This window comes from Melanotaenia boesemani, chromosome 4 (assembly GCF_017639745.1).
Source record: "Melanotaenia boesemani isolate fMelBoe1 chromosome 4, fMelBoe1.pri, whole genome shotgun sequence".
In the NCBI taxonomy this organism is placed as follows: domain Eukaryota; kingdom Metazoa; phylum Chordata; class Actinopteri; order Atheriniformes; family Melanotaeniidae; genus Melanotaenia; species Melanotaenia boesemani.
This window is the reverse complement of record NC_055685.1, coordinates 16,278,284-16,291,541: the sequence shown is the minus strand read 5'-3', so window position 1 is coordinate 16,291,541 and position 13,258 is coordinate 16,278,284. Positions and strand designations below refer to the sequence as shown.

Here is a 13,258-nt window from a genome sequence, read left to right as displayed (position 1 = left end):
AAAAAAAAAAAAAAAGTCTAACTTCTGTTGTGGTTTTTGAATTCGTGTTGCGGGTTAATTGTGTAGTGTTGAGGTTTTTGTATTCGTGTTGTGACTTTGTATTGCTGTGACACTTCAGGGCCACCGTACATTTGAGGACAACAGCTGATGTTTGGGATTTCCTCCCAACAGATATTTTCACACATGAACATCCATTACAGCAGTGGAAATATTATCAAATCCTGCTTGGTTTTATGCTTTTATTAGCTTCTCACCATAAATGGTGCATTATGGTTGATTCTTTTCCTTTGATAAAACCAAAGTTAAGGTAATTACCAACATCTAGCCTTACTTTAAAAAAATAATAAGGATAGATTATCTGCACTGTGGCATTTCTCAGACACATCTCATTAAAGAAATGTTAGTAAGTTTGTGTTTTTGGGCTCCCAAAACACTGCTTCCATGTGAATAAAACGATTAAAAAAAAAAAAAAAAAAATCTTAAGCAAACACACCTCAACTCGTCTCTGTGTACACATGGCCTTAATTTAATTCACACTGGCTCTGAACAGACAAAGCCTGGGGAACCCCCTGTGCTCTTTGGGGGACCCCTGTGAGGGTTCAGGGACCCCAGATTGGGAACCAATGCTCTATAGGATCTGGCAGGTAGACGTGACTTCTTTGAAAAACAATCACACCTTATATTTATCCTTGTCACTCTATTAAATTTTTTGTAAATTTTAAACACAGTATTATGTCTCCATAAAGCAGACGGGATGACATGATCTGTCAACTTTATCTTAAGACTAAAGTGATACAGGAAAAAGCAAGAGAACATCAAACATCTCTCAGCACAGCTTCAAGGAGTGTGAGGACTGCTCAGGAAAAAGCCCCGTTCAGCTGAATGTCCTGGTAAATGCACACACTCCACAAGTAAAACAGAAAAGAATCATATAACTGTTTTTATCAAATCATTAATCCTTAAATCCCAAGTATATTCAAGCTGACAATAATTTTTTCCTGAGTTCAGCAGCAGTTAGATGATGTGCCCGAGGGACAAATCACAGCCATTAGAGGCAGTGGAAGAAATCACTACATATTTTAAACACATCAGAGGAAAAATAAATAGTATAAACATCAGTTTAAAGAGTTAGATGTTTGTGATGTGATTTGTATTTCATCTTTGCAGCAACTTACAGTCAAGTCTTCCTGTTTCCAAGCCAACAAGGTACCTTCTTAATAGATATCTGGAAGCTACAATATGACAGATGTTTAACTACTCTTTAAATGTGTAAACAGTGTGGGCCACAGACTCAGATGAGGCTAATTTTTCTATTGGGATTAAAACTCTGTAGGAGGAAACTGATGGAACTTGTAGCACAGTGGTTTTCTTAAACTGCTGTAGATGCTGTGATACCACATATTGTTGCATGGATGGTATATTGCACACACCCCCCAACCCTGCAACAGGGAAATTATTATATGATTATTTTAAACAACAATATAGAGAATCAATTATTTCAGCATCATGATTTAGGTAGCAAAAATTTGCAACATATGTTTTGTGAAGATTATACGTAACTGCAGTTAGATTTTTTGGGGTTAAAATGGGTTAAAGGGGTAACAGAGGAACAGATGTAGTGGGCTGGCAGTTCATCAGCGCACAATCACCATGGCAACTTGTCCTGATCTTGGTGTAAGCTGACAGAAAAATCACCAAGAAAACATGATAATTCTTGTGTTCTCAGCAATGGTCAAATAGTGTGCACACATATTTTTAGTGTTTAATAGTTAAATAAGAAGTCCAGCTGTTTGTGTCATATTATAGTTTCTATTCATTCTATTCTGAGTTAAAGCAGAAATCCTGGTCCGCTTGTTATTCTGACTGTAGGACTTATTGCCCAACTATTGGTGCATGTTTAGGAAGTAAATCAGTTTTGAGATTAGTAGGATCAAATGAGCATCTTCACTACATGGATTTTATAACTTAATATAAACAGAATATAATATAAAATGAAATGACATTCATTCATTTACATTTTTGAAAGAGGTTTTAGGTACTGATTTTACCCCAGTACAAAGTTCTCAGCTACAGCTACCACTATGTACATTTGGATTTGATACTCAGGCAGAGCAACATATTGCATGGCACCGTGCACGTCTTAAACCAATCCTGCTTTATATATTGCCAGGAAAACATGAAATGGATGCAGGGATTTATGCAAATATGTGCAAACATAAACAGAAACACAGTTAAAAAGAAAAGGTAAAAACAAAGCTTATGCTATTAAAAAAATCCTTTACAGTGGACCTGGCTGGCAGGATCATTTCTACTTATCAAATTTTTGATCTTGAGGAAGGGTCTGTTACCTCAGTTGGTTAGAGCGTGGTGCTAATAATGCCAAGGTTGTGGGTTTGATCCCAATACGGGCCACAGACATTATAAGAGTGGCACAGTATTGTTACAGAGGTGGTCTGGGGAACCTGGATTCAAGTCCAAGGACTGGCAACTAAGGCTAGAAATCACTGTGGGTGCCAGAATATGGTTTATTTATTTTGGTTATCATGATTCCAAACAGGTTATATTTATTTTAGAATAAAGATGTGGAAAAGAAGAGGATTTGGGGAAGTGTCTTCTGATTGGTTGCATTCCTAGAGGCTTGCAGAGGGGCAAGCTAAGTGGTGATGGTGGTTTGTGAATGCACATACAACCAATCTGGGGGTTATGGCAGCTTGTAAACAAAAGAATGAAAACTTTTGATAAAAAGCTGCTGTGTTTTTGTCTGGCTTTTTTAAAGCATAAAATAAAGAAGTGAGGTGGATCAAGCCTTTTGCACAGTGATGTAACTGTGGTAACATTTCTACAAAAAACCACTGCCTTTAAGCATATCTCATTGTTTTAGTGAGCTACAAAGAGATGGGGGGGTGAAAATTATGAAATTGCATCACATATCTGCTGGATTCAAAACAGGGAGACAAATGGAGCCAGCTTCACTCCAGCAGCTCAACTTCTGTCATACTCTTGTAACCAAAGACAAGCGAAATCATCCCATCTACTTGTACCAAAACAACCCTGAGGGACGTAACGGCTGGATGTCTCAGGCATGACAACTATGTGATTCCCTCACTTGCCCTCCCTGTTCATGCCTCATTGTCTTTTTTACCCCTCTTCCCCTGCCTTGTTTTCCCCTGATAACCCTTGTCACTCCTTGTGCTCTCACTCTTATCTCAATCTCCTTGTAACACACACTCTATCATTCTATTCCACTTTATTTCTAACCTCCCATCTTTTCTCTATTATGTGAGGTGCTGGTGACAAGATGCTGGCTGGTTTACAGAATAGCCTTTATATCTATGTTGCTGTTTACCTGTTTTCACACAGCCCCTTGTTATGTTTAGTGATGCAGCCCTTAATACAAGGGGTCAAAAATCTTTTACTCACAGAGGTTCCTTTGTGCTACAGATTTGAATATAAGATGGGGCTTTATTACAGTTGGACGCAAAATTAGTTTAAAGAACTGAAGCAATATTGCAAGTAAAAAATGACAAAGATCTTCGTCTTTGTGGATTAGATAGTAGACATTTCAATGTAATGAATGAAGGATGAACATATGCAGTACCGTATTCAAGAGTTGAGACCATTGTTTCTGGTATCAGCACAATGAACCCCTACAGAACAAACATTTATTTTGCTGAGGTCCCCTAGAACCCCTAAAATTTCAATCCAAGCAGAATTCAATGCACCATCTCAGCACATCAGTCCTCACCACTTTCTACAGAGGAACCACAGAGTGTGCTAACCAGCAGCAGTGTCTGACTGGAAGGCTCTGCAGAGAGTAGTGAGGGCTGCTGAAAGGATCATTGGGGTCTCGCTGCCTCCTGTAAGGGACTTGGTGGAATGACATTACCTGTCAAGAGCATTAAGGACTGCTAGGGACCCCACTCACCCTGCCCATGGACCGTTTTCCCTCCTGCCTTCAGGCAGCAGGTATGGCAGCCTGAAAGGCAAAAACTGCTTGGTTCAGGACCAGTTTCTTTCCCACCGCCATCCATCTTTTGAACAGAAGACTGTAAATAAGTACAATTATCTCTGAAAGGTATTTATTATTACATATTTATTATTTTTCTTTACACTTATTTTATTTACTGCACTACTGTCTTTTGTTGTTTTTATCTCAGGTGTTTTTATTGTTGACCCTACATCGTCTTCATTTTGATGTAATTTGCCTGAATGACAATAAAAGTTATCTAATCTAAAAACTTAGTCTTCACAGAGGGCTCTGAGGTTACAACAAGTTATATTGTGGGTTTTGAACAATTAAAAGAAAAGTTATTTGATGCTGAAAGGGAACATGGAAATACTCGATGCAAATCACATAAACTGAATCCTGTTTGTGCTCTAGAGAAAAAACATGGCCAATACTTGCCAAAAGGAAACATAAAACTCACCATACCCAAGTCAACACCTTTCTGAAATCGTTTACCTCTGTTTACGCAAAGTTTTATGTCCAGTTTGCAATTATTATGCCATTTGTTATAATCATGAACAACTGCTAAAGACAGTATACAGCCTTGTTTATTCAATTCAATCATTTATTAGGGGCAACATTTCAAACATTTATTTCAAATTTTCTTTATAACTGGAAGGAAATGCAGCCACTATTATACCATTAAGGTAGTTAGCTCTTGGATCAAAGTGAGTATATGTTCACAAAAACATTTTCCAGTTTTTAACAAAACTGGAAAAGAGGATGTTCAGAAAGAGCTAACTAGAAATTTGCTTTGCACATTTGATCTTTTGATTCTTTCCGTGAATGTGCCAGACTGGGACTGAGGTCACATCTCAGTGATGCTTTGATTCACCAAAACCAAACTTAGAAGCAGCTCACCAGGATGAACTGGAAAAGGCAAACAGGTTTTATGTGTCCTGCAACACAAAGCAACATAAACAAGTATAAAAAAGAAAAAGCAAAAAAAAAAAAGTCCAAGTAGTAAAGACTTACCTGCTTTAACCTAAGTTCATCAAAATTGAGTTAAGATAGTTTAACAGTTTTTTGGATGTCTGACTATATGGCAGTTTTCCAATGATAGAAATATTTATGCAAATGTAAGGGGAAGTGCTTCTTCTTCCCACTTAGTACTGTACATGTGGGCTTGTGTGCAACCATCTAAGAGGTAGAAAACACACACACACAGGGATTTAGGAAAAATGGCCTGCTTTTATTATCTACTCCTCTTAAAATACACAGTACTAAAACACAGGGGCTACCTTCCTACCTACCAATCTAATACTGCAGAATGAGGCATCAACAGCACTGTTTATTATGCAGAGTGCAGAAAAAGGTGGGCCTCCTAAAATGTATTCTCTCTTTGTGATTTCTAGTCTCAGAATAGATACACTCACCACATCATCAAGAGTACTTTTCTTTAGACGTTAATGGAGTCGTTAATGGAGTTAAATGTTAAAATTTCAGATGTTAAAATGGTTTGGTTTCAGCTACAGAGTGTAGTACTGTAGAGTCTAAGTAGGTTACAAATGGGATTAAACAAAGCAAGTGCATAAGGTAGGGGGTAAAATATTGGTCTTCATTAAAACAGAAGCAAAATTATTTGCTTTTTGTGTTTGTTATTTAAGCTGAGGTTAGCATAAGGCTTATTCATAAATCAATTTTAGCAGCAACACAGCTGCAGTAATGAAAAAGCAAAGAATTTCTTTGGAATAGTAGTATGATGAGGGCCATACCGGTTTCTCAGCATGGATGATCATGTTCCCCACGCACAGTATTCTGCAAACTTTAATGATCCAATAACTTCACTCCAAATCAGCTTTATACTTTCATGATCCAAAACAATAAAGCATAATTACATTGAATGTATGACCATTAATCTTCTGCTGTTGACTACAAATTTAATTGAGGCCTTAATTGTGTTCATGATCAAATTTGGGAAAAATTTGATCATGTGATCTGTGACCATTAGCAATGAGAAAAACTATGATGTAGAAAGAAGTCAATGACTTTAATGCAACACATTAAAATACTCAAAACTAAACATAATTCATCTGGGTTAAGTTTTCGAAAATTAGCTGTGTTAATTTAAATACTTTATCTCGTTATATTTTAACATGAGTTGAGACAAGCTTAAATAATAATAATAAAAGAAAAAAAAAGAAATTTGACTTATTACTTAGTTATCAGGTTGGCTTTGTTTGTATTTTTTTAAATATAATAATATCTCTGGTCAGTAGAGATGCCAGCATTTTAAAGCCTTTCATAGTGTTCAATTTACACTCTATATGAAGATTTAATTAGAATCATTAATAATTTAACTGCACGAATTAAGTAAAATTTCATTGTATTTTGTGGAAGATTGTTGTTTGCTTGTGAACTTTCTCCATTGCTTCAGTGATAACAGTAGTACAGACCCAGCCTGGTAGGACAGAGGATGAAATAACTACATGTATTTGTTACATAAAAAGCTCCAAAGCATCACAAGTAAACAGATTATCACCAACAAGCAAATTAAAAAAATACATGTCCATTCTTTATAATTATCGTATTACATTTCATATAACAACGTAACTGCATTTTTAGAGGCATTTTTGGAATAATTTTTTTTCTTAAAAAACCACTAAGAGCAATATGGCAGTGAAGTAAAAATAGTCCTTCACAAACAAATGAGTCTAGAGGCAGAGAGACCTGAAGTTATGGTACTACTTATACCTTAATAACGATTTCTCTGCAGTCTTTGATGAGTAGAGGAAATAAGCAATGGAAATCAACCTTGACGGAGGTAAATATGAAAAAGGAAACTAAATATGAACCCGTTACCCAACAACAGAGGAGGAATCATCTAAGTAGAGTATATATACCTCTCTGCAATATCACTTAGATGTTAAATGACTAGAAATTGCACCAAATTATAGCTGCATTATTTTTATACCCTCTTATATGCCATAAAAAAACAAATGCTTTCAGCAGAACACACTGCAAACAAAGGCCACACAGTACAAACTCAATGCTGCTGTGATCGCCTGTGATCACTGATATACATGTGCCTGTAAGGCCTGAAATAAAATGGAAAAACCACTATAATTTACCACTGAGATAACGTTGTAATATGATATTACCAGTGGGCTGTCTATCTGCATGTCCCAGTTCAACATGGACAAAAATTTGCAAGGGGGAAATTTAAAATCTGGTTTTGTGAAACTCAAGGATGGAAAAAGAAGCAGGAAGATTTATGATGGCAAAGCAGTGGAAAGTTGTAGCTAATCAAGAAATTAATCAGATTATTAATCAGAACCCCAGTGGGTGTCCTCTTAAAAAGATGCTGCAGATAGTGAACTTTATGCACGATGTAGCTCTGATGAAGACAGACGAGGACTTCAGATGTGGCACAGGGACATTTTAGTAGCAGCTTAGATTGTGTGAAGTGGCACTGAACATTAGAAAATGGCAATAAGATATATTTTTCTCCTAAAATGGGATGGAGTCCAGCATAATTTAAATGAACCTGCTCAGAATTACCACATAAACTGCAAAGTTCCAACAGTGAATCATTAAGAGCCTTGATAAGAGACCACATGAATATAACAAGGTGCTGAAGAGACCTGTGAATATACCAAAATACTGTTCCACCATAATAAACTATAGATTCCTAAACCTAAACTATTTGTTTTTAATTTCAAATAAATATCCCTCTGCTCAACCTGGAGATGCAGTAATGCAAAATGTATCAATGTTTAGTGAGTTTAAATCACCTCCATATTTAATCATGGGCTACTGAATGAGTGTTTACTTCTGTCCATACACCAGTCAGCCATAAGATTAAAATCACAGATAAAATTACTAAAACTTCTCATTTCTTTTAAAAAAAAATATTCAAAGGCTACTTAAAGAATGCAACAAAGTGTATCAGGTGTAAGCATAAGGTCATCTTCTGCCTTGCAAACTGCCTTCATACCAACCTAATATCATCTTTAAAAGGTAAGCTGGATCCACAAAGGCCTAACCCACATTCCAGAGAGCCAAAGGGACCTATTACTAACATTCAAGACACTTTGATAGAGGAGAAAGAAGAAAATGCTCTCAGTCTTAGATGGATGGTCATAATGTTAAGGCTAATTGGTATACAACTGCCTTTATCTTATAACAACAACATCAATATATCGCAGTGTCTGTAACACCTGCATGCACAGAAGGATTTGTTAGGAACTGCTCTCACTGTTTGCTCTCAGCATCTGCTAATACACAAGTACAAGTTTAATCAGCGGTCTGTGCACCAGTCTGTGTGCTTCTACAGTCCTGGGTTTCTTTCTGTTGCAGGTCTGTTTTACACATCAACCCACAACACATGCTGACTGTTGATAATTAGTTAGAGGGACCCTTGTGGGGCACCACATTAACCAGACCAGAAAGCTCTGCAGTAAAAATCACAGGGCTGACCAAGTATAGGTTGGTTTGATGCAAATATTTACATTTACTCCTCTCTCCATATTCAGTATCATTGGAATCTGCTTTTGAGTTCACCAAGCATCGAGGTGAAAGAGAGGCAGAGTATGGAGTGACAGCAGATACTGATGAAGACATGGGGGAGCTACAAAGAGGAAAGAGCTTGAATAAAGAAGGAAAAGACAAATATGGAGAAAATAAGAACAAAAAAAGCACAAATATTTTCTAAACAGCATGAAGGTGAATTGAAGGAGTGCTGAAAAATAGTTTAAGGGCAAAACAGCAAAGAGAAACTAAAAAAGGTCACAGTGTGACATGACATTACCTTCAGCGGGGTTGATGGCTCCTGGTAAGCTGTCCCACGGGAGGGTCCAGTCAGGGCAAGGATGGGGACTGAAGACAGCCTCTATGCCATTTTCCTGGGAGAAGGATACACACACACACACACACACACAAATAGTCAAATAAATATATTTAAATTGAGGCTCTGTGGTCTAAACAGTTCTAATGACCCGACTATGTGTAAAATATGGATGTGTGCAAAATATTATAGATTCTAAATTATCAATAATAATTTTTTTGTGAGAACCAACTGTGCTGAAATAAACTATTTTTTATTATTTAAATGCTTATAGTTAAATATAAAACTACATAGCACTCTTGGTTAGATTGAACATCCATATTTGAGGACTGGTTCAGAGTTGTCTCACTACGCCCTGTTCATTTTCCTTCTCTGATCAGTTTACATAAAGAGACAGAACCTACTGGGCAATACTTTGGAGAGATATCAAAATTAAAGCTGCTTTTTAATAATCAAATATATTAATCTTTTCTTTTTTGTATTTGTTCATTGCAGTTTGTATAAAATTGTTTGGTTAATGGCACCATCCCTGAAAGTGACTATACTTTACTTTTAATGCTTAAAACCATGATTACATCCTATTTTGTTCATTACTATTTGGATATCAGTGTGATAAAATACTGAAGCAAAGCATAATTCAATAAGTTTCTTAACCATCCATAAGTATTTTAGATTATCATATTTAAACACATCATACACAATTTCCTCCGGGATTAATAAAGAATTCTGATTCGAAAATATTAAAAATATTAAAAATATTAGAAAGTCACTTTCTATTAAGGATTATTACCAAAGGCCTATGGCACATACATCATATACTTTGATATTCGAAAGTTAACATGCCAACAGAATGACTGTTTACAGAGTGGGAGCAGCTGACTGAGTTTTCCAAAGAATATGACACTAAAACCAGATCACCTAAAAGAAGATGTGGATGTAGGACAGCAATGGAGAGGAAGGAGAAGAAAAAACACTGGCAAATAAAACGGACATTCTTGCACTGAAGATCATGCTAAATTATTGAGAATGCAGCACTATCTGTTTCTTAAAGACATGACTTCATTAACATATACCAGACTTAAACGTTCGCCTACCTAACAGAGACGGCAAACAAAGCAGCAAGTAAGCAAGCAGAGCCCGTTAACAACAGATGGTGATGGATCCGTGGATCCAGCTCATTTTTCCTGGCCAGCAGCACAGGCACAAAAAATATCCAGATTTGTTCGCTACAAAGACATCAGCTTTATGAACAAGGCTGGAGCAGGGACACTAAAGCTAAAAGCAGAGGCTGTTCCAGCACTAAAAGAGCAGCTTAGTGTTGCAGTCAGTCTAAGTTTAAACCTCAAATGATCAGCTAAAACATTTCAAATATCTGTGTTATGTTGGCAATAGGCCTATGAACACATTTTAGTGCAAACATGATGGGTTCAATGAATGAAAAGGCAGCTAAGGATGCTAACACGCAGCAGCCACAAGCATCCGTTTGCTGCTTCTACAGCTGCTCAAAAATACAGTTAGTCACATTAGTAACCATAGTTTACAATTACCAATCCCCAACACACTTCGTGTATTGTGTACAAAGAAAAGCTATTTGCAGCTTAGCCTTGGGCAACGATAGGGGAGTGTGCAAGCACCATTACCTTTGGATTAACTGGATTTGAGGTCTTTTCATGCACATTTGCCAAAGTTTTCCTTTGTTTACAAGTTGTCTGCGTTGTCTTAACATTGTGACAGGAGGACTGCATGTCCATAAATTCTCAGCTTCACCTGCCTAGCATCATCAGGATACCTCCAGGAATTGAACCACTTAAAAGAAAGTTTCCCCAAATCCCTGTTGTTCTCACGAGGATGTTTAAACCACAAAGAAGCTCTCTGTCATTCTGAAATAACTATTTGGAATTATGATAGGTGCAGAGCCAATATAGAGATACACAAGACTAACAACTGAATTACTGTAAATGGTTACACCCCACCCACTTTAAGAAACTTAAAAGTCAGCGCTGCCATCTCTTGTTTCCACCATTATGGTGATGGATTCAGGTAAAGCAGGGTAACAAGAGCAAACACACCCTAAAGCTTTCAAGGACTACTTGAGGTCCATAAAAGACCAGGATGAGTTGAGTGTCATGGACTTTCCTCCACTGTCACCTCTCAACCCTACTAAACATTTACGGGCTCTTAAAGGCTGACAAAGCCAAAACAGTCCTGACATCACAAGAAGCTCTTTTAAACCATGCCAAGTAAACATGGACTCAGAGTATATGAACAACATATTTCAGCTCACCCCCCAGGTGATATCAAGTTGGCATTGTTTAGGAAAGTTTTGGACTTAAGTCAAAGCTACAGAAAATTTTCTTCAGGCTTTTCAATAAATCAATAAATCCAATGAAATGCAAAACTTGTTTTACTTCTTATACTACATTAGTCATTTGGCTACAGCACACTGGAGCAGCATGGTGTTAGGCTACAATTTACCAAAATGTTCCCCTCTAACATTTTTTATCATATTTCTAAAAAAAAGGAGCAAAAACTACCCTAAACAACACACAATAAAAAGCAATCCAACACAGGACAAAGGTTATATTTTATTCTACTGAGATGCATCTCAATAAGTCTGTTTTATTTATTTATTTATACAATGTTATTGGAAGCATACTTATTCAGAAAACTGAATTAGAAGTAAAACTGAGCTTTTTCTGGGGTATTTTAATTAATCCGAACAAGTGATTCAGTTTAAGCTCTCCACAAATTCACAATTTGCCTCCAGCCATGGTCCTTGAAAGAATAAAAGCAAAAATTATTTAGGACCTTATATTGGCGGATTTCACGTGTCAAAAGGAAATCTGGTTGCTTAATCATGTTTTAAGGCTAAATAAGAACCAACAGCTGTAGCTCTAAGAAGTGTCCTATAAAGCTCTCAGGTTTGAGGAAGCAAGTTTACACTGGAACCAACACAGTAATCCTCATTTCTTGAACACCAGCTTCCCTGTGAGACCAATTACTTCAACTGAAAAATCACACTTTCCTCAGTTTTTATTCAGCTAATCCTGTTAACTTACTAAACCTCCTCGCTGGATCCATGCTCTGTATAGATTCTTTTGATTTGTCATGTGCCGTCAGCCCCTTTTAGGCTGTGATGAGGTGGTGGGGCTATCTTTGTTTACATTTGGATCACAGGCTGTGCTTCTACAGCTCATTGTGCAGGCAGTTTGAGTGACGAGCCAGAGTGTGTTAACTCATGTGAGAAAAAGAGAAAGTGGGAAACTTTATGAGCCATTTATATTGTGGCTTATAGCGAGACAGGGCTGTTGCCTCTGGTCAGCAACAGTGAAAGATCGGCTGTCACCACATCGGATAGGAGAACCTTATTCTCTGTATTTCCCTCAGTGGGACATGCACACGCACACACACACAAACACACAGAGTCATCAATAAGGGTGTATGTGCATACACGCCTCCCCACACATACAGTACAGACTCACTGGCTAACAGCTGCTCTCCAGACATTAACGGTGGCGACATGTAACCATCCTCATAATCCCTCTAAGCAGAGAAAGAATGGCGGCCATTGTGTCTGTGTGTGCGGGCATTCCTCTTAGTTTTAACATCTGATTTCAATCCGCTTTAAAAACTGTCATTTGTGCGCATCTGGCCCTGACTGAAATTTCATCTGACAACATGCCAAATATGAGACACATCGCGTCCCGACCACCCAGCTCACTCAGCGTCACCCAAACTCTCCAAACCCATCTTTTACAGCTTTCTTTCTTTCCACCACTTAATATTGCATTGTTTTTGACATCTAGCCAGCAGGAAATCACAGAAACTTTATTTGCAGAGACAGGAGAGAAAGAAGGAAGCAAACAGTCTGAAGGATCAGTAAGGAGGGGGTTAGTCAGGGTTGAGGAAACAGTCTCCTTCTGAACAGCTGGCTCTGCTTATCTCTGGCTGCATAAACTAGTTCAAATGTGGCAGAGGTGATATCTGGGTTGCTGTGAAGCTAAGAAATCTATAAATGCATGTAACTGTGTAAGTTTGCAGATGATGCTTCCAGAGGGAAATGCATTTTCAGAGTGTGGGGTGGATTGCGATGGCCTATTTGTCTTTTTACACTTTAAGATTTTCGGCTGTTACTATAAACAGCATAGCCCGCAGATGAAACCTGTTTTTTTTTCCCCCCTTTTTGGGGATGAATGGTTTCACTGCACCTGAAATGAGCGGGAGCTGAATGTGCAACTTCTACATTTCTGCTACTAGCAAAAGGATCCACTGAGGATACTTAAATGTTCATTTTTAAAAAAGCACTAATAGCTGTAAGATACTGCTCTTATAAATGAATAATTAGTCTTTTAATAACGGTCCCTTTTCTTTTTTTTTTCCAAAAAACTATAAAGAATTTAATTAACCTACAATTAAAGTAATAATGAAGATGGCTGACAAATGTCTTTAAGTCCTAAAAAACCACT

The 13,258-nt window shown here is 37.4% G+C and overlaps 1 protein-coding gene across 2 annotated transcripts in view; it reads right to left on the bottom strand.

The window, feature by feature from the left end:
• Nucleotides 1–13,258, bottom strand: part of gstcd (glutathione S-transferase, C-terminal domain containing) — a 49,344-nt gene that overhangs the window by 30,210 nt on the left and 5,876 nt on the right. For both annotated transcript variants that reach the window (XM_041983514.1, XM_041983513.1), the window contains exon 5: nucleotides 8,757–8,850. In XM_041983514.1, the coding sequence (XP_041839448.1) occupies nucleotides 8,757–8,850 (94 nt within the window). The remainder of the gene's footprint in view (nucleotides 1–8,756; nucleotides 8,851–13,258) is intronic.